Source organism: Achroia grisella, unplaced genomic scaffold (genome assembly GCF_030625045.1).
Source record: "Achroia grisella isolate CSIRO2021 unplaced genomic scaffold, CSIRO_AGI_Agris_v1 utg642, whole genome shotgun sequence".
Lineage (NCBI taxonomy): Eukaryota > Metazoa > Arthropoda > Insecta > Lepidoptera > Pyralidae > Achroia > Achroia grisella.
The window spans coordinates 469,757-494,736 of NW_026712979.1; the positions used below are offsets into that span (position 1 = coordinate 469,757).

At 36.3% G+C, this 24,980-nt stretch overlaps 1 protein-coding gene across 2 annotated transcripts in view; it reads left to right on the forward strand.

Moving 5' to 3' along the window:
* Window positions 1-24,980, forward strand: part of LOC131849449 (protein FAM117A) — a 79,344-nt gene that overhangs the window by 37,292 nt on the left and 17,072 nt on the right. Inside the window, exons 3-4 of one of the 2 annotated variants that reach the window (XM_059199528.1) lie at window positions 1,210-1,260; window positions 20,570-20,676. In XM_059199528.1, coding sequence (XP_059055511.1) covers window positions 1,210-1,260; window positions 20,570-20,676 — 158 coding nt within the window. The remainder of the gene's footprint in view (window positions 1-1,209; window positions 1,261-20,569; window positions 20,677-24,980) is intronic. The other variant, XM_059199529.1, reaches the window with a different exon arrangement.

Consider the following 24,980-nt stretch of genomic DNA (forward strand, 5'->3'; position numbering starts at 1 on the left):
TGGTAGAATCAAAATATGACTATTCAAAAGTGATTGTAATGAGTTTATTTGAATAAAGATTATTTCTATTTCTATTTCTATAAATTTGCTAACTAAAAAAATACAATACTTGAATATTCTGGTTAAAAGACACAAAGTGACTTTGACCAAAGTTGTCTATGTGCAAAGTCGTATATGAATCTACATCAAAAATCATTGGCAACCCTGTTAGAGCCGTATCAGTTAAGCGCAGAAGTTGACGGTATGCGCCCGAGAAGACAGAGTAACGGAAATCATCAAGTATAATGTGTATCGTACAGTATATTGAGTTCTTACAATGCACTACGTCTGTAATAATCGTAATTACTTGCATTTATAACTAGCTATCCACCCGGGCTTCGCATGTATGACGATCTCGGTGTTCTAGCGGTCTAGCACACCGCTTTACGACCGATGGTCGCGGGTTCGATTCCTCGCACGCACAAACATTTGTATTCATGAGTATGATTGTTTGTATCGATCTGGGTGTTTTCTATGTATAATATGTATGTATTTACAAAAAAAAAATGTCTATGTATAGGTATCAGTTATCTATTGCTCATAACACAAGCTTTAGCTAGCTTAACTTGGGTCTAGATGACGCTGTGTGAATTGTCCAGAGATTATTATTATTATGTATTACACATATAAACCTTGCTCTTGAATCACTATATCTATTTAAAAGTTCGTTTCAACATCCGTTGCGTAGTTTTAAAGATTTAAGCATAAATAGAGACGGACAGCGACAGCGACTTTGTTTTATACTATGTAACTAGCCACTCGCCCCGGCTTCGCACGGGTATATATTATATGTATTATATATATAAACCTTCCTCTTGAATCACTCTATCTGTTAAAAACGCAGCTTCAAAATCCGTTGCGTAGTTTTAAAGATTGAAGCATACATAGGGACAGATAGCGACAGCGACTTTGTAATGTATGTAATGTATATACTGTAATATATACTATGTAATGATAAATATAATATGTATGTAGTTAGGAAAAAATCTATGTATTTTTATCAATTATCTAGTACCCATAACACAAGCTTTAGCTAGCTTTACTTGGGTCTGGATGGCGCTGTGTGAATTGTCTTGAGATTATTTGTTGCAATGTAAGAATGGTTATAAATTAAGGAATTATATAAATAGTAACATTTTATTGACGTGTACGTCTGTCTGTCTATTGCAGGTGACTATTGCACAGACGTTATCATGAAGTGGAACGACGTTACGGATATCAGTGAGTATTTTGACTGACATTTCTAGTTAAATTTCAAATTAAACATCATCAAAAATGGTACATTCAAATTAGAAAATCATTTATTCTTGTAGGACATTTTAGCCGCTTATGAACGTAATTTTTTTTATATTATAACTAACTGTCCTGGCTAACGTTGTTTTGCCATATAAAGTTAAGAACTAATATCGCTATTTAAAAATAGGTGTTGGTGGTAGAAGGGTGAAAATTTAGGATTCTATTATATTTTTAATGCCAAATCATAATAAAATAAAAAAAAATTACCAAAAAATAAAAAACAAAATCGTTGGGATTAGGAGAACCCTTGTCGATTAAGGGTATGAAAAATAGATAGTAGCCGATTCTCAGACCTACTGAATGTGCATATAAAATTTCATCAAAATCTGTCTAGCCGTTTCGAAGGAGTATGATAATTAGTAACTAACATTGTGACACGAGAATTTTATATATATAAGATTTTTTCCCTACCATCCAATTCAGTATATAGATCCAATTGAGAAGAACTGGCAAGAAACTCAATTGAATTACTTTTTTTTAAAGCCAGTTTATTGTTGGCGATTATGTATTATATACATATATATATATAATCCTTCCTCTTGAATCACTCTATGTGTTTAAAAAAAATACGTCAAAATCCGTTGCGTAGTTTTAAAGATTTAAGCATACATACGGACGGGCAGACAGCGACAGCGACATCATTTTATACTATATAGGGATGATGATATTATATTTGTAATAATAATAATCTCAAGACAATTCGCACAGCGCCATCTACACCCAAGTTAAGCTAGCTATAGAGCTTGTGTTATGGGTAACTAGACAACTGATACATGTTTATGCCGTGCAAGGAACCGAACCTGCGACCATCGGAAATAAGGCAGTGTGCTAAACCGCTAGACCACAGAGGCCGTCAATTTTTTGTGTTTATGAACACAAATATATAAGTTATAAGGGCACAAAGTCGCGGGATCAGCTAGTATGTTTAAAACAATAATACGTAATTGGTATGAAGTCCCTGCACGCTCGTAATTAACTCTAATATCGCCAAAAGCTATAGTTGATTGTTTGTTTATGTTATAGCATATGCATAAATATGACTACTGACGGCCTTGACGGTATAGTGTTTTAGCACACCGATTTACTTCCTATGGTGACGCGTTCGATCCGTACGATACAAACGTTTGTATTCATGAGTATGATTGATTGTGTTGGTCTGGGTGTTTTCTATGTATATTATGATACATACTTATATTTTTTTGATAAATACTAAGGATGTTATGGATATAAAATTTCGGATACGGATAGGTTTCAGATATAGGAATGATTATTATACCGGATATGGATAAGGATGCGGATATGAAATTATTTCGGATTATCCGTTAGTTTCGGATAATTTCGGTTATGGATATTAATTTCAAAAATGAAATACTAATTCCTAATAAAATGGTTACATAACGTATCTCAATTAGGTTCCGTCCCTATCCGATATTATCCGAAACTTTTATTTCGGATTCGGTTACGGCTACGGATATTTTTTATATCGGATATCCGATAGTTTCGGTTACGGTTACGGAGCTCCTTAACATCCCTGGTAAATACGTACATATTTAGAAAAAAAAGTATTTAAATCAGTTGTGTATTACCTATGACACAAGCTCTGCTGAGCTTAGGACTGGATGACGATTCTGTAGGTTGGGGAACGAGGTTGGGCGCATTACCTTATGATGACGAGTGGATAATAACAATAATCTAAGACAATTCAAACTACGCCATCTAGTCCCAAGATAAGCAGAGCTTGTATTATAGGAGCAGGACATTGTCGATTATATCCGTACCAAGAGTAACCTGATATTGAGGGTGACGCAGCTGGAGTCGAGTCACAACGTGAGTTTCAAAGCGTTTGTGGCCCTGGCCACAACTTGCTGCCCACCTTCATGAAAGAGGACTACAGGCCGAAAGGTGTGGACCGTGGCAGATTGTCGTCTTCAGTGCCGTGATCACACAGACAATATCAATATATTAGTTTTTAAATATTATATTATACTAGATTTTGCCCGCGGTTTCGCTTGCTTTAATTTATCCCCTTAGGAGTGGAATTTATGAACAAAATCCATTCTGGGATGCCTAAGTCATAGTACCTTGATGCATGCAAAGTCTCAGCCGCGATCGGTCTAAAATTGCCCAGTTTTATACAAACTTTCATCCCCTATTTTATTCCCTTGGGGGGAGAATTAATCAAAATACTTTCTTAGCGGATGCCTACGTCATAACATCTACCTGTATGCCAAATTTCAGCCCGATCCGTCCAGTGGTTTGGGCTGTGCGTTGATAGATCACTATGTCAGTCAACTTTGAGTTATATATATTTAGATATGTATGTTAGTCTATAAGGTATTTATGATATGGGCCTGGCCTGATGATGCCTGAAATAAATGAATAAATAAAATTATAGCTACTAGACAACTGCTATAAATACTTAGATTCATCATTGCCTTGCCTTTATCTCATTATTTGTGGTCGGCGCCGTATGTCATTCTCTTCCACTGCTCTCTATCGGTCGTCATATCTGAACATACTCTTCTTTTATTCATATCATCTTTCACACAATCCATCTTTTCTTAGGGCGTCCCCTCCCTACATACAAATACTTAGATTATTTTTGTATAATACATAATATATTATACATAGAAAACACCCTAATTAATACAAACAATCAATATGAATACAAATTTCTCACAGTTCGAGGAATCGAACCCACGATCATCGGAATAAAGTGCAATGCTAAACCACTAAACCACAGAGACCGTCACAGAGTGAAACCACATAACACAACTAGTAAACCCCGGCTTCGCCCGGGTGTAAAAATAGCCACATGACATTCTTGCGGACGTGGCTTTGGCAGCCAACTCAGATCTTGGCAAGGTTGCTACTCCTGTAGTACAGTATAGTAGAGGTGTGCGTGACGATTAGTGACGACTGCGACAGAAATGTATGTAGCCAAACAACTTGTCACACGGATTGGTTTTGTATGCTTTACTAGTTGCACCATTCGCGACTTCGTTCACGTGGAATTAACTCTACTGTTCTAAAATAAAATTAGCCTAAGTTACTCCTTACTACATCAGCTACCAGCCAAAAAAAGTCCCGTCAAAATCGGTCCAGTTATTTCAGAGATTAGCCTGAACAAACAGACAGACAGACGAAAATTGTAAAAAATGTTATTTTAACTGACTAAAAAATGTTATTCGAACTGACGGTAGATTTGATACATAAGAGTCTAATAGACCAATTTTTTTTTTATTTCGTTGTGTGGACTATTGCCTGACGTTTGTAGCACCTGTAGCACTGCGACCTACATAGATCTATTGTGCTCGCCCTTTTTCAAAGTTCGCTACCTAGACTCGTCAGGGACAAGAATTGAAGGATATTCTTAGGAGCGGTGGTTTTTATCTCCTCGGGAAAGAGTGTAAACTTTCCAAAGGAGATATTTCGTTTATGCATGAGGGGCTACAACCACATAATAGACTGACATTAATAGATATTTTGATTTCCTGAATATACCGGCAGAAGAGTGTCTTTAAGTAAATATTTCACAATAATATATTAAAAGTTGCAACCGGATGATGATGCAACTATTCTCTGGTTTATGTAGTTACCGTGGAATGCAATGACAAATAAATGTAAATTAAGTTTAGGTAAGTTGAAACATACACTGTGTTTCTACCGCCATGATCGGTTGAAACACTATCGAAATATCTGGAACTCAGTAAATAAATATAAAACGTATATATAATGACCACGTCAAATTTTTACGTATGGAGTACCTCATTTTATATATAAGTTAATTTATTATTATTGCGGTGTTTTTTCCTTTTCGAAATCCAGTTTAATTTAACTATGTAAGTTGTATACAATCACCTTTGAAATGTAACAACGAGTAACTACAAAAAAAATCATAATCTATTTAATTAAAGTAAGTAAATATATATTCCTATATACGATTACCTTTGAAAAGTGCAACAAACGAGTAATTAAAAAAACTACATTCCAATCTGACGATAGATTTAGCTTAATGCCTGTGATAGATCTATATAAATCAAGTTAATATTCTGATTTGATTGAGAATGAACATAAATTGATTGACTTGGCAAAACATATGGGAAGATAATCGGCCGTCCTATGAAGACTGACGATGTGTACAAACAATTACCTGTAGTGTCATACATACAGAAATAGTTAAGAAGGCACGGAGCCCAAGATACGCGCGGTTACAAGACGGTGTGGTCTTGCAAAGCATTCTTAGTTGTTTTTTTTATGGATGATAATGGAATACATTACATATTACGCCGATACCAAATAAATGGGATAAGGAAGAAGCAAATGATGATGAATGCACCCGCTTCCGCTGGGGGGCACCAGTGGAGGATGATAAGAAGAACATGTAGCCAAGTCAGCCTATCTTGGCAAATGGCAAATTATCAAGATGGTTTCTAGAAGGAACAGCGTTCTCAGACCTACCGAGTATACATATAAAATTTCAGTCAGTATGGCAAAATTATATATGTCAGGCGGGCCTTCAGCAGCTCCATAAGTCCTTACTTGGTTTGGAGTGCACTATGTTTACAAAACTCTATACTATTGTTGAATTTTCCTTTTAAACATAAAATGCCTGTGCCACTCAAGCTGGAGGCTCCACTATTCCATAACTTATATACTAAGTTTTAAAAAATGTTTATAAGTAACTTTTACCCGTGGCTTCGCTCGCGTCGTATCCATTAAATAACTTCATTACTGGCTAGATGGTGCTGAATTAGCAAAATGTTGATACGTTATTTTTTTGCTTTTTATAAAAAAAATATTGTTTTTTTTTTAATAAAAAGTATCCTCTGTTTATTCTAATACCTTCAAGAACATGTGTACAAAATTTCACGATTTATTATATTTTCTTTATTTATAAAACTCAATTATTAAATGCATACATAATAGGAGTATGCGAGATTTTAATTGAGCCTGCAAAGTGTATGTATATATGTGTGTATGTGTGATAGATACGACTATAAACTATGTATCTCTCATATATAGGACACTTGATGCTTTCATAATAATATGTGAGTAATGATGAAAAATTTAGCCTTGAATGTATAAAGAACAAACGATTGCCAAATATCTAGACGTTTTTATTTTATAGTCAGAATCAAATGCAATTTGTGTTATTTTAAATTGGCGTTTTGGCAACAACAACTTCGACGATACACCTCGTGTTTTATAACCTAGGTAGTACATACGATTGTCTAATACTATCCTCCAATCATTTATTAGATATGGATTGATTAGTCATTCAAGAAAAGGTTTCTTAATCTGTCATACTCGTGAACGGATGCTTGTATGAACTGGTCTGTTATATGTATGTATGTGTCATGTATTACACATATAAACCTTCCTCTTGAATCACTCTATGTACTAGTTATTTTTAAACTTTCGTGTTTAATATACATTATTTAAATTATTAACCGGGTCTTAACTCCAGTCAGCTCGTGACCACGGCTAGTGCAACCTAGTCGAAACGTCGAGAGAGGTAAATACCTTTATTCAACACTCTATTTATTGCTAAATACTGCATTAAAATCCATTGCGTAGTATAAAAGATATAAAGGAACAGACAGTGGAACTTCATGATAATGTAATACTACAGTGCAAAAAATGAGAGAGTTTTAATAGTTTCTAAAAAGAGCGCGGGAAATGCTCTTCACTATGGTAGATTTCGAGCAGTCTGCCTGATAGGAGAATTCCTTATATAGAAAAAAAAAATAACCATTGAACTCTACAGTCCGTGCTTGGAGAGCAAATTAAAAAGTTTTTAGTCGTCATGTTTATTTGAACGTGACGGGCCGGCGGCCATGTTGCGCGCGCGCCGAATTGCAGATTACATCACTGTGCAAAAAAAACGTGCGCGTGCAGTGCAGTGGAGGGGAGGTGGGTGAGGGGGGGTGGCGCGGGGCGGGGTACACTGTGGCTCGCTGTAACGGCCTTGGCCTTGCCCGGCTGCGGCCAAGGTGAGCGTTCAACGATATACCGCAATTATACATGCGCCTACAAGTCTGCCGGCACGGCTCACGTTATCCATAAAAAACAGCCGACCAGGGGGAAAGGAGATTGGTAGTAATGTGGACTGATGATCTTATTGCTAGCAATGTACCATGTCATAACCTCCACGTGGTTCCCGCTGGAAACCACCTTGACAAATTCTTGGTGAATTTGTCACGATGGGCTAACTGACCTGACCACAAGCTCATCTCATCATCCTCCACTGGAGGACACGGCACACGTTATCCATAAAAATCAGCCGACCAGGGGGAAAGGAGATTGGTAGTGATGTGGACTGATGATCTTATTGCTAGCAATGTACCATGTCATGACCTCCACACGATTCCCGCTGGAAACCATCGTGACAAATTCTTGATGAATTTGTCACGATGGGCTGACCTGATAACAAGCTCATCTCATCATCTTCCACTGGAGGACACGGCTCACGTTATCCAAAAAAAAAAACAGATGAGCAGGGCGAAAGGATATTGGTAGTAATGTGGACTGATGATCTTATTGCTAGCAATGTACCATGTCATGACCTCCACGCGGTTCCCCCTGGAAACCACCGTGACAAATTTTTTGTGAATTTGTCACGATGGGCTGACTGGCCTGACCTCAAGCTCATCTCATTATCCTCCACTGGTGGACACGGCTCACGTTATCCAAAAAAAAACAGATGATCAGGGGGAAAGGATATTGGTAGTAATGTGGACTGATGATCTTATTGCTAGCAATGTACCATGTCATGACCTCCACACGATTCCCGCTGGAAACCACTGATAAATTCTTGGTAAATTTGTCACGATGGGCTGACCTGATCACAAGCTCATCTCATCATCTTCCACTGGAGGACACGGCTCACGTTATCCATAAAAAACAGACGATCAGGGGGAAAGGAGATTGGTAGTAATGTGGACTGATGATCTTATTGCTAGCAATGTACCATGTCATGACCTCCATGCGGTTCCTGCTGGAAACCATTGTGACAAATTCCTTGTGAATTTGTCACGATGGGCTAACTGACCTGACCTCATGCTCATCTTATCGTCCTCCACTGGTGCCTTGCCAGCGTAAACCGTTAGCGCAAGTGAGTGTGCTCGGCATTCGCCGAAGAGCGTCGCGTCCTGGTTGCAGTCATAGGAAATGACCTCTCGTTGCCAGCAGTTATACGTGAGATGGTGAGTAATGAGAGGTCCTGGTCAGCCGTAGTCGCATACTGCGAGTCGGTAATGACCAAAAAGGAGGCGGCAGAGAGAGGACGTGAAATTGCTTCCTCCGCCGACCCAATTCGTCGGAGACGAGCTAGACGGAGGAGGGACGTTGTTCCTCTCCCTCCGCAAGGGCCAGGGGCGGCGGCCGTGGGGGCGGCGGCCGTGGGGGCGGCTGCCTCCCCGTCGACATCGCAGCCTTGAGAAGGTGCGCGCGTGTACCCGCGCTACTTCTTCTGAAGAAGAGTAGTGACCCGTCTATTGAGATGGGTTCCCGCCGTCGGAGCTGCGGAAGAATGCTCGCGCACACCCGGAGCTCCGGCAACAAGCAGTAGAGGTACACCTTGGGGTTTTAGCCGGTAGGAGTCCGGCAGTAGCCGCTCGTTACCCCTAAAGCGGGCGGGCCTCCATGACAAAAAAAAAATAGTGAGTGTATCAATACATTATCATTGTTAAAAAAACACAGACAATCACACATACGAACGAAAAACACTTTTTTTATGAAATGGCAATGACTGCGGTCCACTTGATGGAAAGTTGTATCTTCTCACACCTTTGGACGAAAATTGCGCGGACGGAGATCAACTTTCGTATACTTATTACTTAGTTTACTAGCTGCGCCTGCGAATTTACCCACGTGTTTATAGCCTATAGGTTAGATAGATAAGATAAGATAATTGATTTATTGCCAACATAACACAAATAATACAATTTACAATAAGACACAAAACAAGAAATAAATAATAACATGGAAGTTGGCAATAGGAGCTGCCTCAGCTGTTGCTGATGATGCACAACCTTAGTGAGGTGCACCTATACAGCGCTAGTTTTCAGGCAGCCCCCATTACTCATAAAAAAAAAACTAAGGTGCGGGTTTTTTACTACATACAGATACATATAATTTAAACACAAATAAAATTGATGTATAATTAAAAAGGTTATAATTAAAAAGTGATTATAATTAAAAAGGTTGATGTATCATTGTTTTTGCGTGAAAGAGTAACAAACATACATCCATACTCACATATGTACTTCCGCGTTTATAGTATTACTAGCCGTGCACACGGTTTCAACCTCGTTAAATTTCAATACAAAATATAGCTTGTGTTATTCTGATGCGTAAGCTATATTACTGTAAAGTTTCATCTAAATCCGTTCGAATAAGGAGAAACTTCTCCTTATTACATCAGCTACCTGCCAGAAAAAGTCTCGTCACAATCGGCCCAGCAATTTCAGAGAATAACCGGAACAAACAGACAGACAGACAAAAATTGTACAAAATGTTATTTTGGTGAATGTACCGTATTTATATTCATATGCAGGTAGTAAAAAACGGTTATTTCAATATTACAAACAGACACTCCAATTTTATTTATATGTATAGATTATGTACTGATAACAGGATTAGGTCAGAAAGCCTCGCCTTAAGTCTCTCTGATGATTTACATCGAGATTTGTAGTAGAAGCGAGCACTGGACCAATGCCCCCGCAGCATCCCTTCTTGTAAGAAATCCCGTTTCCTTCAATTGGTAGTGCAAACACTCGTTTTGACGCCTTTACCATGTTAGATTAACATGCCACAATCTCGAGAACTGGTTTCCAATAATTAAGTTGTCTATTGGTGGTAAGCTCTTGATCAGTGTTTCTCAACGTGGGGCCCATGACCCACTACAAAGAAATTTGATAATTAAGGGGGGGTCAATTAAAAATATGGACTCGACATGAGTTCAACCCTTTCGCTTCGGGTCATTTAAATCATTACATAGCATAAAACAAAGTCGCTGTCGCTGTCTGTCGCTATTAGGAAGGAATAGCTACATCAAACAAATTGAGGACAAAACGGGAGTCGTGTCGTATCAAGAATTAAAGAGCATGATGGAAGATCGCGGAAAGTTGCAAAAGCTCCACCGACAAGAGCATAGCTCTTAAATTATGAATGAATGAATAAAGTTGGAGCAGGTTACAAAAAAGGTTGGGAAACTCTGTTTTGAAAATTTACTTCCTCTGTTTCTTTAACGATTTCTTAGTGACATCTTCCTAAAACCTAGCGTTTAAGTTTCTTAAGTGAACAATAATTTCATTTTAAAATTAAAAATTATGTATGTTATATAGGGGATCATAAGAATTTTAGAAAGGCTAGGTAGGAGGCACGCCACTAAAGATTGGGGAAAAAGACTAAGGTGCCACAAAAGAGTTTGGGAAACACTGGACTAAAAGGTACCACTTAATGCAGTTTTCTAATGAGCTACCATTATAAATATGGCGATTGCCTACAAAGAGAAGACGCTTCCAAATACAATAGCTGATAGCTTGAAAGCAGCTTCTGAGTTTCACTAATATTTCTACTTAACCGACTTCATAACATGAGGTTATATATTCGGGTCAGTTTTTTTTTTAAAGTCGAGACTTTCCAAAGTTCGACATTAATAGACCAATTTGGAATATTCTCTTTCAACCTATTTCAATGAAAGAGGAATTTTCGAAATTGGACTGTATTTTTATGCGTGTTATGTTTTTCCTTAGTTAACCATTTTAGATTTTTTTTACCTGAATGTTGGTGCTTCTCTTCCTCATCCCATGTAAATTAGATTTAGACTTGGTCAGACTTGGTCAGTAGTTTTTCAGCGTGTTATCTTTCTTCTTAGTTAACTATTAAATTATATTTATTTTGCTTGAATGTTGGTATTTCTCATGGACTCCCATGTAAATTTGATCTAGATCTGAGCAATAGTTTTTAAGTGATTTTTAAAAATGCGTTTGATGTTAGTTCCGTGGCCTAAATACGATATTATTAATTTACAAGCACATTCTTTTAGGTACAATATAAATTTCATTAAAATTTGGAATTTTTCCTAACAGGTTTTTTATACTTATACTATTTCAGTTTATTAGTTATAAGCAAAAAAATATCTATTATAGTCTTATAATGTTCAACGCAGACAATGCCGGGTACAACTATATGTCTATACTAAAGCGAGAAGGAAATATTTTCAATGTAACCTCATTTCCACGAGTATGCACTCGTAAATCCATCAGCATTTTGCCAAGACGTGACTAGTTTGTTGTCAGTATAGGAATAAGTCTTGTAAGAAAAAAAAAGTCTTGTAAAAAAAAAAAAATAAAAAAAAAAAAAACAAAAAATAAAGAACTACCTGCCGAGGTTTCTCGAGAGACTACAGCATGGGGGTTTTCAAGAAGGGTATATTAAGGTTTCTTAAGGGTCGGCAACGCGCATGTGACACCCCTGGTGTTTCAGGCGTCCATAGGCTACGGTAGCCGTTTACCATCAGATGGGCCGTATGCTTGTTTGCCACCTAAGTGGTATAAAAAAAAAAAAATCCTGAAATTCATATTTCAGATGGTAATACATCACTCAATATGTAAAAGAAACGCTCATATTCAAATTCAAAATCATTTATTCATGTAGGACATTTTAGCCGCTTATGAACGTCAAATTTTCACTTTATAATTTTAATTTTTTCCCTACCGTCCAGTTCGGTATATAGATCCAATTGAGAAGAACTGGCAAGAACTCAATTGAATTACTTTTTTTTTAAAAGCCACTTTATTTACAATGTATATTTTTATAGGTGTCTATGTCTAACATTAAATGAAAATCCCGTGCATGAACAACTATTGCCATGCACGCTAGTCATTTTGTCGTTTAGTGAGTAATAGGCTTCGCTCTGTAAATATGATTTAACAGATATTTTGAATTTATTTAAGGGTAATTCCAATATATCCTTTGGTATCTAATCACTTAGATTCATATTTATTTTCTGTCAATATTTATATAGACTAGTGCTAGTTGGTAGTTTGTCCCCTCTGATCGATTCCCCGTCCAATTCAAACCTGAATCGAAATTACGATGGCCTGAGCCGAGGTTCGAAGCGATGCTCTCAGACTAAAGTCGTATCCGTCAGGCGGGAGTTGGCCTTTAGCCGCTCCATCAGTCCTTCCTTGGTTTGGAGTGCCATCTGCACTCGCCCCCTATCGTCCGGTGAAGCTGTAAAGGCCAGCTGCGGCCAACAGCATTAGAGTAGTCCGAAAAAAAAGTAGTTTGAATTCACACATTTCAACTTAAAACTCTAAAGTTACAATTATTTAAGAGAGCAACACACAAGTTTCTTGCTCGTTCCTCTTGTGATGAGACAGCTTTCCAAATGAGCGGTAGTTTAAAAAATAAGTAATAACGAAGTTTTATACTACATGCATATGAATATAAATACGGTCATACACCAGAATAACATTTATGTCTGTCTGTCTATTTGTTGCGGCTAATATCTGAAATGACTGGACCGATCTTGACGGGACTTTTTTTGGCAGGTAGCTGATGTAATAAGGAGTAACTTAGACTATTTTTATTTTAGAAAAATAAAATAAAATTCCATGCGGACGAAGTCGCGTTAGCGGGAACAGCTAGTACATATACAACATTGATATTACCCGGCCGCCCACGATATGCTCCGACTATTGAGCAAATCATTATGTATATATGTCCACAATTTTATTAGCATATATAACAACGCCATGACATAACTGCGATGTATAATATTGTAGCCTAATGTTACCATATTTTACATCTCAAAGTGGGACACGTATAAAAACAAATAATGAGTATACAATAATATTAATTTCTTAGGACAATGCCACAGCGTCATCTCGTACCAAGTTAAGTAGAGCTTGTGTTATGGGCACTAGACAACTGATATAAATGCTTTGATTTTTTGTAAATACATATGTAATATACATAGAAAACACCCAAACTGATACAAACAATAATACGCAGCATGAATACAAATGTTTGTACCGTGCGAGGAATCGATCCTGCGACCATCTATATCTACATATAAATAAAATTGGAGTGTCTGTTTGTAATATTGAAATAACCGTTTTTTACTACATGCATATGAATATAAATTTGGTACATACACCAAAATAACATTTTTTACAATTTTTCTCTGTCTGTCTGTTTGTTCCGGCTAATCTCTGAAATGGATGTACCGATTTTTATGAGATTTTTTTGGCAGGTACCTGATGTAATAAGGAGTAACTTAGGCTACTTTTATTTTAGAAAAATTCTCTGATGAACTTTTTTGTTAGACTCCACGCGGACGAAGTGGCGGGAACAGCTAGTAGGAAATAAGGCGGCGTCCATTGAAATAAATCTTACAAAGAAAGCTGTTTGACGGCTGAAATGGAATATGGATGACACAGGTACAGCCACTCATATGTCCATAAAAGTAAGACATTTCTCTGGGTGAAAACAGCAGGACCGACAACTTGAGAGCAGGACTGTCCCGCCCAAATCAGGATGGATGGTCACATTATATATAGAACGTAAGCAAACAAGATTGTAAAAAGGATAGAAGATAGGATATCGCAGTTGTGCGAGAGAGATGCCCGCCACAATGGCAACCTTGAGGATATGTAGTCTTTAGCTGGCACTTTTGTAAATTATGATGAGTTTTTTGCTATGTTTGATAATGGAATGGTGCAGATGCCTGCACTGACGGTATATGCTGGGGGGGCACCAAAGGATGATGATAAAATGAGCATGAGTTCAAGTCAGTTAGCCCATTCTGTCAAATTCACCAGGTATTTATCACGATGGTTTTCAGGGAGAACCGCGTGGAGATCAACCTGATATGGTTTACTGCTGGCTGGTAATTAGTTAAAAATTTTTTAGTCAGAGAACTAAAAAAAATAACTAACAAAACTTATTATTTACTATATTAGTTTAGAGCGAGTAAAAATTTTTGAGTAATGTATTTAGTTCTAGTTGACAGTCTCAGTGGTCTAGTGGTTTAACACACCGTTTTACATAACATGATCGAGTCACGATTATTTCCTGGAACCGCGTGGAGGTCGACCTAACATGGTAAATTGCTAGCAATGGGTCATTAGACACCATTACTAACCCTCCCCTGGAGAAAGAAGTTTCTTAATAATGTGGACTGATAATGCAGTTCCCGTTAGAAACCATTGTAACAAGTTCATCAGGAATTTGTCACGACTTTTTGGACTAACTGACCTAACCTCATGTTCATCCTCCACTGTTACCCTGCCAGCGTATATGGCCAGCACAGTCAGGTGCATCTTTCCATTATCATAAAAAAAAATAGCAATATAATTTTATTTTTATTCTACCTCTCTCTCTATAAGCAGAAACTGGCGTGTTCTTCTTCTAAGAAAATATTGTTCGCAATTATATATTTAGGACTAGCTGTTCCCGCGACTTTGTCCGCGTGGAATTTAGAGAATTTAGAGAATTTAGAACTTAATTTTTCTAAAATAAAATATTTTATCTAAAATAGGTAAAAGTAGGCTAAGTTACTCCTTATTACATCAACATCAGCTGCCTGCCAAAAAAAGTCCCGTCAAAATCGGTCCAGCAATTTCAGAGATTAGCCGGAACAAATAAACCGACAGACAGACAGACAAAAATTGTAAAAAATGTTATTTTGATGTATGTACCGTATTTATATTCATATGCATGTAGTAAAAAACGGTTATTTCAATATTACAAACAGACACTCTAATTTTATTTACATATATGCATAGATTAGATGAATACAAACTGCCAAATATGAACGAGGTTAGAGAGCCAAATTTCGTTAGATTTTTTTTATTTCTTCGTATAAGACGAAGTTTTCTTTTTAAGATTGGTAACCCTGGTTTGGTGTGGCCACGCGCATCGCTCAGATCGTGCCCGATCAATGACGCGTCACAGACTCGTATTAAGATTCGAGACGTGTTCCTTGTACTTATGTCTACATGATTTAAGATACACAGCGTTTGAATAACGCACACATGACTAACTGTATGTAAAAACTATGTACCTACCATCACGACTGTTATACTACTTCGTGTATAACAGTATGTATGTATATATATTTATGTATTTTATTTTATTTATTACTAACTGTTCCCGCGACTTCGTCCGCGTGGAATTTAACTTTATTTTTCTAAAATAAAAGTAGCCTAAGTTACTCCTTATTACATCAGTTACCTGACCTAAAATTTTGTTACTCCTTATTATCTAATTATATATATATATATATATATATATATATATATATATATATATATATATATATATATGTATAGATTAGAGAATACCAAGAATAGTCCTGTCAAAATCGGTCCAGCCATTTCAGAGATTAGCCGGAACAAACAGACAGACTGACAAAAATTGCAAAAAATGTTATTTTGGTGTATTATTTATATTTATATGCACTTAGTAAAAAAACGGTTATTTTAATGTTACAAAAAGCACTCCAATTTTATTTATATGTATAGATTTTATTAAATCCGTAAGTAGTTATATTCTTAGATGGCAGATAGAGTGATTCAAGAGGAAGGTTTATATATATAATACATGTCTATTATAGTCTAACAAGCCGAGAAATTCAAAGATTTGTAATGAATCCGTGCGAAGCCGGGTCTAGTCGATAATCATTACATAGTATAAAACAAAGTCGCTGTCGCTGTCTGTCCGTCTATATGTATGCTTAAATCTTTAAAACTACGCAACGGATTTTGAAGCATTTTTTAAAATAAATAGAGTGATTCAAGAGGAAGATTTATATATATAATACATGTACACCCGTGCGAAGCCGGGGCGAGTAGCAAATTTACTTATAAAAAGCTACAAAATTAACGAGTTAAATGACCTTTCTTTTATTTTAAAAATTAATAATCTCCACAGCAATTACATTCGAGCAAAGTGCTATAGTAATACGAAGAAACTTAAAATATACTATAGAAACAAAAAAACAAATAAATTTATAGTCATCGAATAGCAGATCGACGTTCCGTGAGTTGTTCGCGTCAACGGCGTCCTGAATCTTGATCTGCCTCGCCGTGATCTAGGTGTGCTGGTACCGACCGAATGCGATTTTCCACCTTATTACCCAGTGATAAGGCTTGTCGATAGTCAGCGCAGCACCATTCCTAAGAATGAGATAAGATCACCGGCGGGTTGTGCGTCAAGCGAACTGGCCGCGGCCCTTCAATTATTCACAGGCGGAACACTTATAGACCACGTTGTTTGCCCTCGACGTAATGTAGCGTAAAAAACGCCCACGTCGTACCGTATCGTAGTGTTACACCATCTGTGCGTATGCGTAACTCATTTGATGCTTCCAAATAATCATTGATGAGTGTTTTCAGTTTACTCCATAAATATTTGCTTCCAAGATATTGCTAATGTTCAGATTCTTATTCACGGTTTTCATTATTGAATTAATGCATTGTGATAAGTGATTTTTTTATTCCAAACAATTTCCAAAGTTATATAAGTAAGAAATCGCGGACTCAGGAATAATAATGGATGATAATGGAATGATGCACATGCTTGCGCTAACGGATTACGCTGGCGGGGCACTAGTGGAGGATGATAAGATGAACATGACAGGTCAGTTAGCCCACCGTGGTAAATTTACCAGGAATTTATCATGATGGTTTCCAGGGGAAACTGCATGGAGGTAAATCTGACTTGGTACATTACTAACAATGGAGTCATCAGTCCACATTGCTAACAATCCCCTTTTCCCCAGAGATCGTAATTGTTAATAATAGTTGGACCTATGTTAGTAAATAACCGGTGAATCCATTAATGGAACATTCAGCAGGGTCTGTTTTGTCCTGACCTTATTTTTATATTGGTATAATCTAATAGAATATCTACTGGTACGCTGTTGAAAAGCACTGAATAAATATTTTTTCTTTCTTTGTTTCTTTCTTTCTTCTACTGGTCCTATACTGGACTGGGTCCAGCGTTAGCGTATACTATTAGTGCTTTTAGAATTGCCACCACTTTTATCATTAATAAAAACATGTTCACTTTCGCAAACTTACATTGCGAGAAAGATGCAGTCGAATATACGTCGAGTATATGTCTTGGACAATTATAGGTTAGGATTAGGAAACCTAACATAATAATACTGGACAATTCTGACAGCACCATCTAGTCCCAAGTTAAGCAGATGTTATGAATACTAGACAACTGATATAAATACTTGGATACATTATTTTTTGTAAATACATATGTAGAAACACCTAGACCGATACAATCATACTATTTGCTGTGTGCGAGGAATCGAAACCACGACCGTTGGAAGTAAAGTAGCGTGCTAAACAGCTAGACTACCGAGCCCGTCAAATTTATTACCAGATCATTAATTTTTTGTAATAATAACAAATATGTAAGTAAGCCTACAAATATAGCTACAGCCAGTTAGTTTATTGATTTCACTACAGTAATAATAGAGGATTGATCTTTTTATTTTCTTGAATTAGTTAGTGCACCGTTGTTAGAAGGGGACATCTCATTGCGGCGGGAGGCGGTGGGCGATCTATTTCCACGTGTCCACAGTTCTCACCGCCAATGGAAATAAGCTTTACTAATGATTTTTATGGTTATTTATAAACGGTTACCACCCTGACGCGTCCGGAACATTTCAATCTCGCGACATACAACTGCTATTGGACTCTGAGAACTAACATCTTTTCATGCTTCAAATTAATTTCAGTGGTTATTCACCTTTGTGTTTGGCTAAAGCCAAAAGGAGTAAAGAACCTAGTCCAGAAGGTACATCAAAAAAGGAATCAGGAAAAGGTAGATCGGGAAAAGGATATGTCTAATTATCTACTCGTATTTTTACCACAGATTCCTTGCGTGAAGGGTAGATAGCTCTATGCAGGTCGCAGTGCAAAAAGTCTCTACTGCACAGAGTAATAGTCCAATCTTAAAATAAAATAAGACGTGAAGGGTATCGTGGAAAAAAAATTACACGTTTAAATTTGCATGTCTACTCATAGGCAAAAAGTAGAGAAACTGTTAATTTTACTGACACCCCTGTGTAACTATATTCAGCAAAATTAATTGGCTAATACATTGATGAATACCAAAGATCTTTCTTGAGCCAGTCAGCGCAGCGGAAGAAGAGTGCTCTATGCACCGTATGTCATAATAGAAAATAAAAATGCACGACTCAAACAAGTCCGTCCATGTTAGTCGAAAGAGACATTTTGTAGTGTACAAACAGAATTATGTTTGCCCAGGACTTCACACTCGTCGCTTGCTTCATCAACTTTAATAACACGCTCAAGTACAGTTTCAAAGACAGTTTACAGGGCAAACTTAAGCATACTCTGCGCCGGGATAATTAAATCAATTAGCTCTCACTTTACTGAGTAAAGACATCCAACACGCCTACAAAACTCTAAAATACATTAAATTGAATCTTGTATTAATAATAATAATAAACTCTTTATTGTACACAGGAGAAATACAATAAGAAAAACAGGAAGTAGAAAATTAATATCAAGAGGCAGTCTTATCGCTATAAGCAATTTCTTACAGAGTACCTGGAAGAGAGGGCTAATGTACATAGAAAAGTTAGATGGCACACACAAGATACTATAATTATTAAACGAATAAATAGACATACATAATATAGCTTTTCATTTAATGCTATACATAGACACCTAAATAAATAAACAACCTTTAAACTGGGTTTAAAAGAAAAGAAATTAAATTGAGTTTCTTGTCAGTTCTCAGTTGAATCTATAGACTAAAGTGGACTAAACGTATTAGGTAATACAAAAAACATGACGTTCATAGACGACTAAAATGTTCTACATTAACATCATCATCATCATCTGCTTCTTCCTTAGCCCATTTAATTGGGGTCGGCGTAATATGTTTGTTTTACATGAACAAATTGTTATATTTTCCGGTATATTTTATTCCATGTATCAGTTTCGATATTATCACGCAGAAGGGATTAGAGATAATATTATGTTTTGCTGACACTGTTTGTGTCGATATATGAACAGAATTAGATGACGTGTCGATGGTAGTAATTATTGCGGCGCGGCGGTGAGGCGGCGGCGCCGCGCGGGCTGCCGCTCGCTCCAAAGTTCAAGAGCAGCCGTCCGCCAGCCCACGACACTCGCCCGACGATACTACTTACCTTTGTTTCATTTATATTTTCCAAAATTATTTCCTACTTGCTGTGTGTGTGTGAAATTTATAGCTTATGTATTATTCTAATGTATAATGTTATGCCTCATTAAAATCCCTTTAGTAATATTTGCGAGAAAGAGTCACTCTTCGTCTATCCATCCGCACTCATAGACTCACAGACCACGTTTATAATGTTAGTAAGATATTTTAAATATTTAAAATTGTTCTGGTTATTTTTAATTGGCTTTTCGAATTTGTTCAAATAAACCATTTTACTACCCATGGCCACACCATTGGTAGTAAAATGGTTTAACACACCGCCTTACTTTCTATGGTCGCGAGTTCGTTTCCTCACACCATACAAACATTTGTATTAATAACAAATGTTCAAAATATTTGTATTGGTGTTTTCTGGTTTTATGTATATATTTCTATTAGTACCCATAATATAAACTCGGACTTAGATTGAGACTACATGGCGATGTCAAATATTATTATTATTAGGTACATAATACTTACACAATATTTGACGATTGGAAAATTCAAGTCTCCAAATCTAATACTAGTCTTAAAATTACTTTCTGATACGGATACATCCGATCTTTGGGGGAGGCCTATGTCCAGCAGTGGACGTCTTCCGGGCTGCGATGATGATGACGGATACATCCAATATTTCGTCTACTTTAGGGCATTGTAATCTCCATTTTAAATTCTAAACATTGGTTGGCGTAGTAATTTACAGTAAACTAATATGATTACCTCTTGATTATCGGCGTAGTAATCGATTAGGCAATTAATGCTAGCATCACTATTCGAGCAGAACAAAGACTAAATCATAATACGTAAATTGCGTTTTATATATATGGTGCCACGTGGAAGTTTCATTCAATAAATACATTTTTATCATTACAAGTTTATTCTGATAGATATGTATAATATGATGTGTCCAATAAAATCAGAACGGTAACAGTTTTATTAAGTGCTAACAACAAGTTACTTACTGGACATGCTTTTGTTTCAGGTATGAGCGGCGAAGCATGCGCGTGCGCACCTACGCCGCCGCGGCTGTTGCCCGACCCGGAACCTGACCATTTATACGACCACCACTCCTCCGAGGAGGAGCTAGAGGTAAATAGCATGACACTGGCGTGACAAACAGACCACACAACCCTGCACTGTGAAAATAAATTTAAAACAGCATGAAACGTTTTGACCACCCGCAGTAATGTTGACAACCGCATCATTTCTGCGGTTAATGACAGACTTACACGTCTACTTTTCTAGTAGAAACTGTCTCCTTGCTGACGTCACTCATGTCTGTCAGACGTCCAGACAGGATGACGTCGGTGTAGGTGTTTTGTGGCCTACGATATGTGATACACGATACATTAGTGTAATGAATTATCTGACACTCATTATTGCTCGCATTTTGCGCCCAACATTGTTGCGAAATGCTCACATATGGCCGATTTGCACATACCAGAGCAGGGTAGGCGAACCGTTACGCATCAACGTGCCATTTTTTCCAAAAAATGTTTAATGGGGTCATTGACGTGCCATCAAATATATTTGACGTTCTGATTATTTAGAAAATAATAATAATAAATACTATCAAAACTCTCTATGAAATAAAGTAAACGAAAGTGGTACATTTTGGATTGTATTCATTACACGCGTAAATTAAAATACTGTAAAATTATTGTGACTTCTGTTGCTGCAGGTTAGATGACAAATAATTTATGTCAGGCTTGTACGATGTTACTTTTAGCAAAATGCATGCTGAACTGGATTCATCTGTCACACGGTTTCTAACCGAGTTTTAATGTTATTCATCTCTGAAAATGATGACTCGCTGGCATTGGTAGATGAAAATATTGTTAAAATAGCATGAGCCAGCTTCTTCAAACAGTTTTATGATCTACGACGTGCCCGAAATATTGTGTCGCGTGCCGTCAATGGCACGCGTGTCATTGGTTCGCCTACCCTGTTCTAGAGTATCTGAAATTAAAAGTACAGACTGTTTTACATCTGAGTTTGATTGTGGTACGTCTAGATCGTTCATAAACATTTCCTTTGCCATAGCAACTCAAAATTTGATTGGTGCTTCCAAATTTTACTGTTGAATGATTTGTGAGTGTAAATCTTCCATTATCAGTTTGAATTTGGAATAGCTGTGTCCGTTTAAGTTTCTATTGTTGCCAGGAAAGTAAGTTTTAATTTATTTTCAATATATTAACTTATCCGTTCATTTATCCCGTGATATTCGTTATGGAGTAATTAAGTGATTCCTTCTATAATCTTCTGGATTTTATAATGTCTGAGTCCATCTATATTTGCCGCCTACTATTTGTCAGTTTGGAAGCGTGGATCCATTTGCAAAGGTATCTTTTTTTTGACAATTCATACAGCGCCATCTAAACCCAAGTTAAGCTAGCTAAAGCTTGTGTTATGGGTACTAGATAACTGATACAAATACATAGATTTTTTTTTGTAAATTAATACATATTATACATAGAAAACACTCAGGCCGATACAAACAATCATACTCACGAATCTAGACACGCGGCAGCGTGTCAAGCCGAGTTTCAAGTAAACTGGCCTGCAGCACCGTGTGTATATTTACACGAACCATTTGGAGCCACTTTTGACCCCCTCATAACTCAAAAACTCTTTCACATAAACCTGTCAAATTTGGTTCATATATTGAGACTTGCGAGATAAATATGTGTTCCAAATTTCATAAACATATCTCAAACGGTTATTTAGATATTAATGTCCAAAAATCGTCATTTTTATCACTGATCAACTATAGATCAAAATTATAACCCACTTCCAGATGACCTAGGAAGTTCAAATTTGGTATGCAGATAGGTAATTAGGTGAATATAAAGGAAAAAATCTGAAACTGGTAAATTGTTATCATTTTACTACAATTTTTCACTTTAATTGATTCTATTTCAACTTATACTGGACGAATACTAAAATTCTATGAAAACGTCGATAGCCACCAATTGACATTGATCCCTGGCGAAAATCTCATCTTGTACTGGACGGAAAGTAATATTGTATGAAAACGTCGATCATTACCAATTTACGTTGACCCCTTCACATCAGTGTCGATAACTAGCAAACTTCAAATATTGCATTGAGCGGTAAACACTAGTTGCTATAATTTAGATTCTGTCTAAAATATACTCGTACTTATAACTAGGAGTATAGTCGAATTTCGTATTTATTATGTTATTAACTGAGATTTGGTATTAATTATTGTTTCAATATTTAGCGCACATCGATAGTGTAAAATCATTATTTTTATAAATAATTATTAAATAATAGGCATTTCGGTATAGGGCGCCGCGGCGGCGCCGTGTGGGAGCGGTGCGATAAAACTTAATGTTTTGTTTCTCGATATCTAACCTATAAGGTTGCGATTTATGCCACGAAATTCATAGCTTTCTTAAATTATACTTATATATTTGTGGTTATATTATTATTACATTATTTTAGTAAATACATATGGTATAGACAATAGTTTAAACCAAAAATTAATAACAATTTTAGTATAGTTATAAGTAGGAATGTATAGTTAACTCGAGAATGAGAACTCATTGGTAACAAATTGTTTTCTTGAGAATTCAATAGATAAAAGTCAATTTGTTACATAATCGTCTTTACTAACTATAACGGGTCAATACGAAATTTCAGATATTAAATAATGTATATGTTGATAGAGAACAATTCCGTATTTGCTTAACATATGCTATTACTATCCACAAATCACAAGGCCTTAGTTTTAGCAGTCGTCTTCTCAACATAGGCTCCTCTATATTTAATAAAGGGCAGGTTTACGTTGGACTCTCCAGAGTTAAAACCTTAGATGGAGTACGTCTTAACAATTTAGATCCAAGTCACGAGAGCTCTATTGTAGAGTACAACCATCTGTGGACGTTATACCGCCCCGATTTGCCCAAAAATTCCTGATACTGAATTGGCATTGCACTTGAACATTTAAAAGTTACAAGAAAATATAGAAAATAACACAGAAAAAAGACAATTATACCCCGTAAATATACGAAAATACAGTAATTTATCAAAAATAATTTGGTATTAATTTAGTTATGAATAAGTACCTCGTATAATTTATGTACAAAAAGTAATGATATCCCATCAAAAACATAAATGTGAAATGATAGCCGAGTTTAATATTATGATATATACCTTGATTGTTGACTTCTACGACAAAAGAGATGAGATCTAAATGGGTGCCAAGTTCAATGGTCTGTCCTGAAATGTATTTATAACAATATAAAATATCATTTCTTCTTATAACTTAGGATAATATACTGTAGCCTAAGGTCTAACTTGGCTAGTTTTCATATACGAAATATACTGTAGCCTTCGCAAGTTCTAAACATGTTACTTGTCGGTTCCTATTTTAATATTAATAGTAACTAGCAATCGAAAGTAATAATTGGTATATGAGAACTGGCCAAGTTAGACCTTAGGCTACAGTATATTATCCTAAGTTATAAGAAGAAATGATATTTTATATTGTTATAAATACATTTCAGGACAGACCATTGAACTTGGCACCCATTTAGATCTCATCTCTTTTGTCGTAGAAGTCAACAATCAAGGTATATATCATAATATTAAACTCGGCTATCATTTCACATTTATGTTTTTGATGGGATACAAATGTTTGTGCGAGGAATCAAACCCGCGATACGGACGTAAAGCGGTGTGCTACACCGCTAGACCACCGAGGTCGTCATATCTATAGCATACAGAAGGGCGTTTATCCTCAAGTATGGGAAGTTCCTCGAACGCCTCACAATATTATAGCCGTGTTATTGTTCATGTTTATAAATGACACATTTCCCGTCAGGTGCACCATCAGTGTGTTTCCAATCACATAAAAATTCTGTCAGTAGACTATTGATTGGATACCATAGATAATATTTACCCGACTGTATCCAACTAAACATTACCAATCCAAATGGCAATCCTTGAGAATATTTAATTGCTAGTGAATAATAATATGAATTTCAAATGAGTTACTGTTCAGTCAATAATACTTACTAACTAAGAATAACAACATATACTTACAGTAAATCTAGATGTTAGTTAAAACAATGAGAGGCTATAAAAATTAAATATTGTTAACTATTTGTTAGTAATATGATAGGGTTACACTGTCCGTTTGAATTTACCGTTTGTGACACATATGTGTTAATTGTCATTTGCGAAATACAGTTGATTATAGGAAGAAACTACACCAATACATAAAAAGAAAATAAGAATTCAAATTCAAAATATTTTTATTCATGTAGGTCTATTATAGACTCTTATGATATGTCAAATCTACCGTCAGTTCGGAATGATTTCGAGATGAGAAGAATTGACAAGAAACTCAACTCGTATTCTTTTCA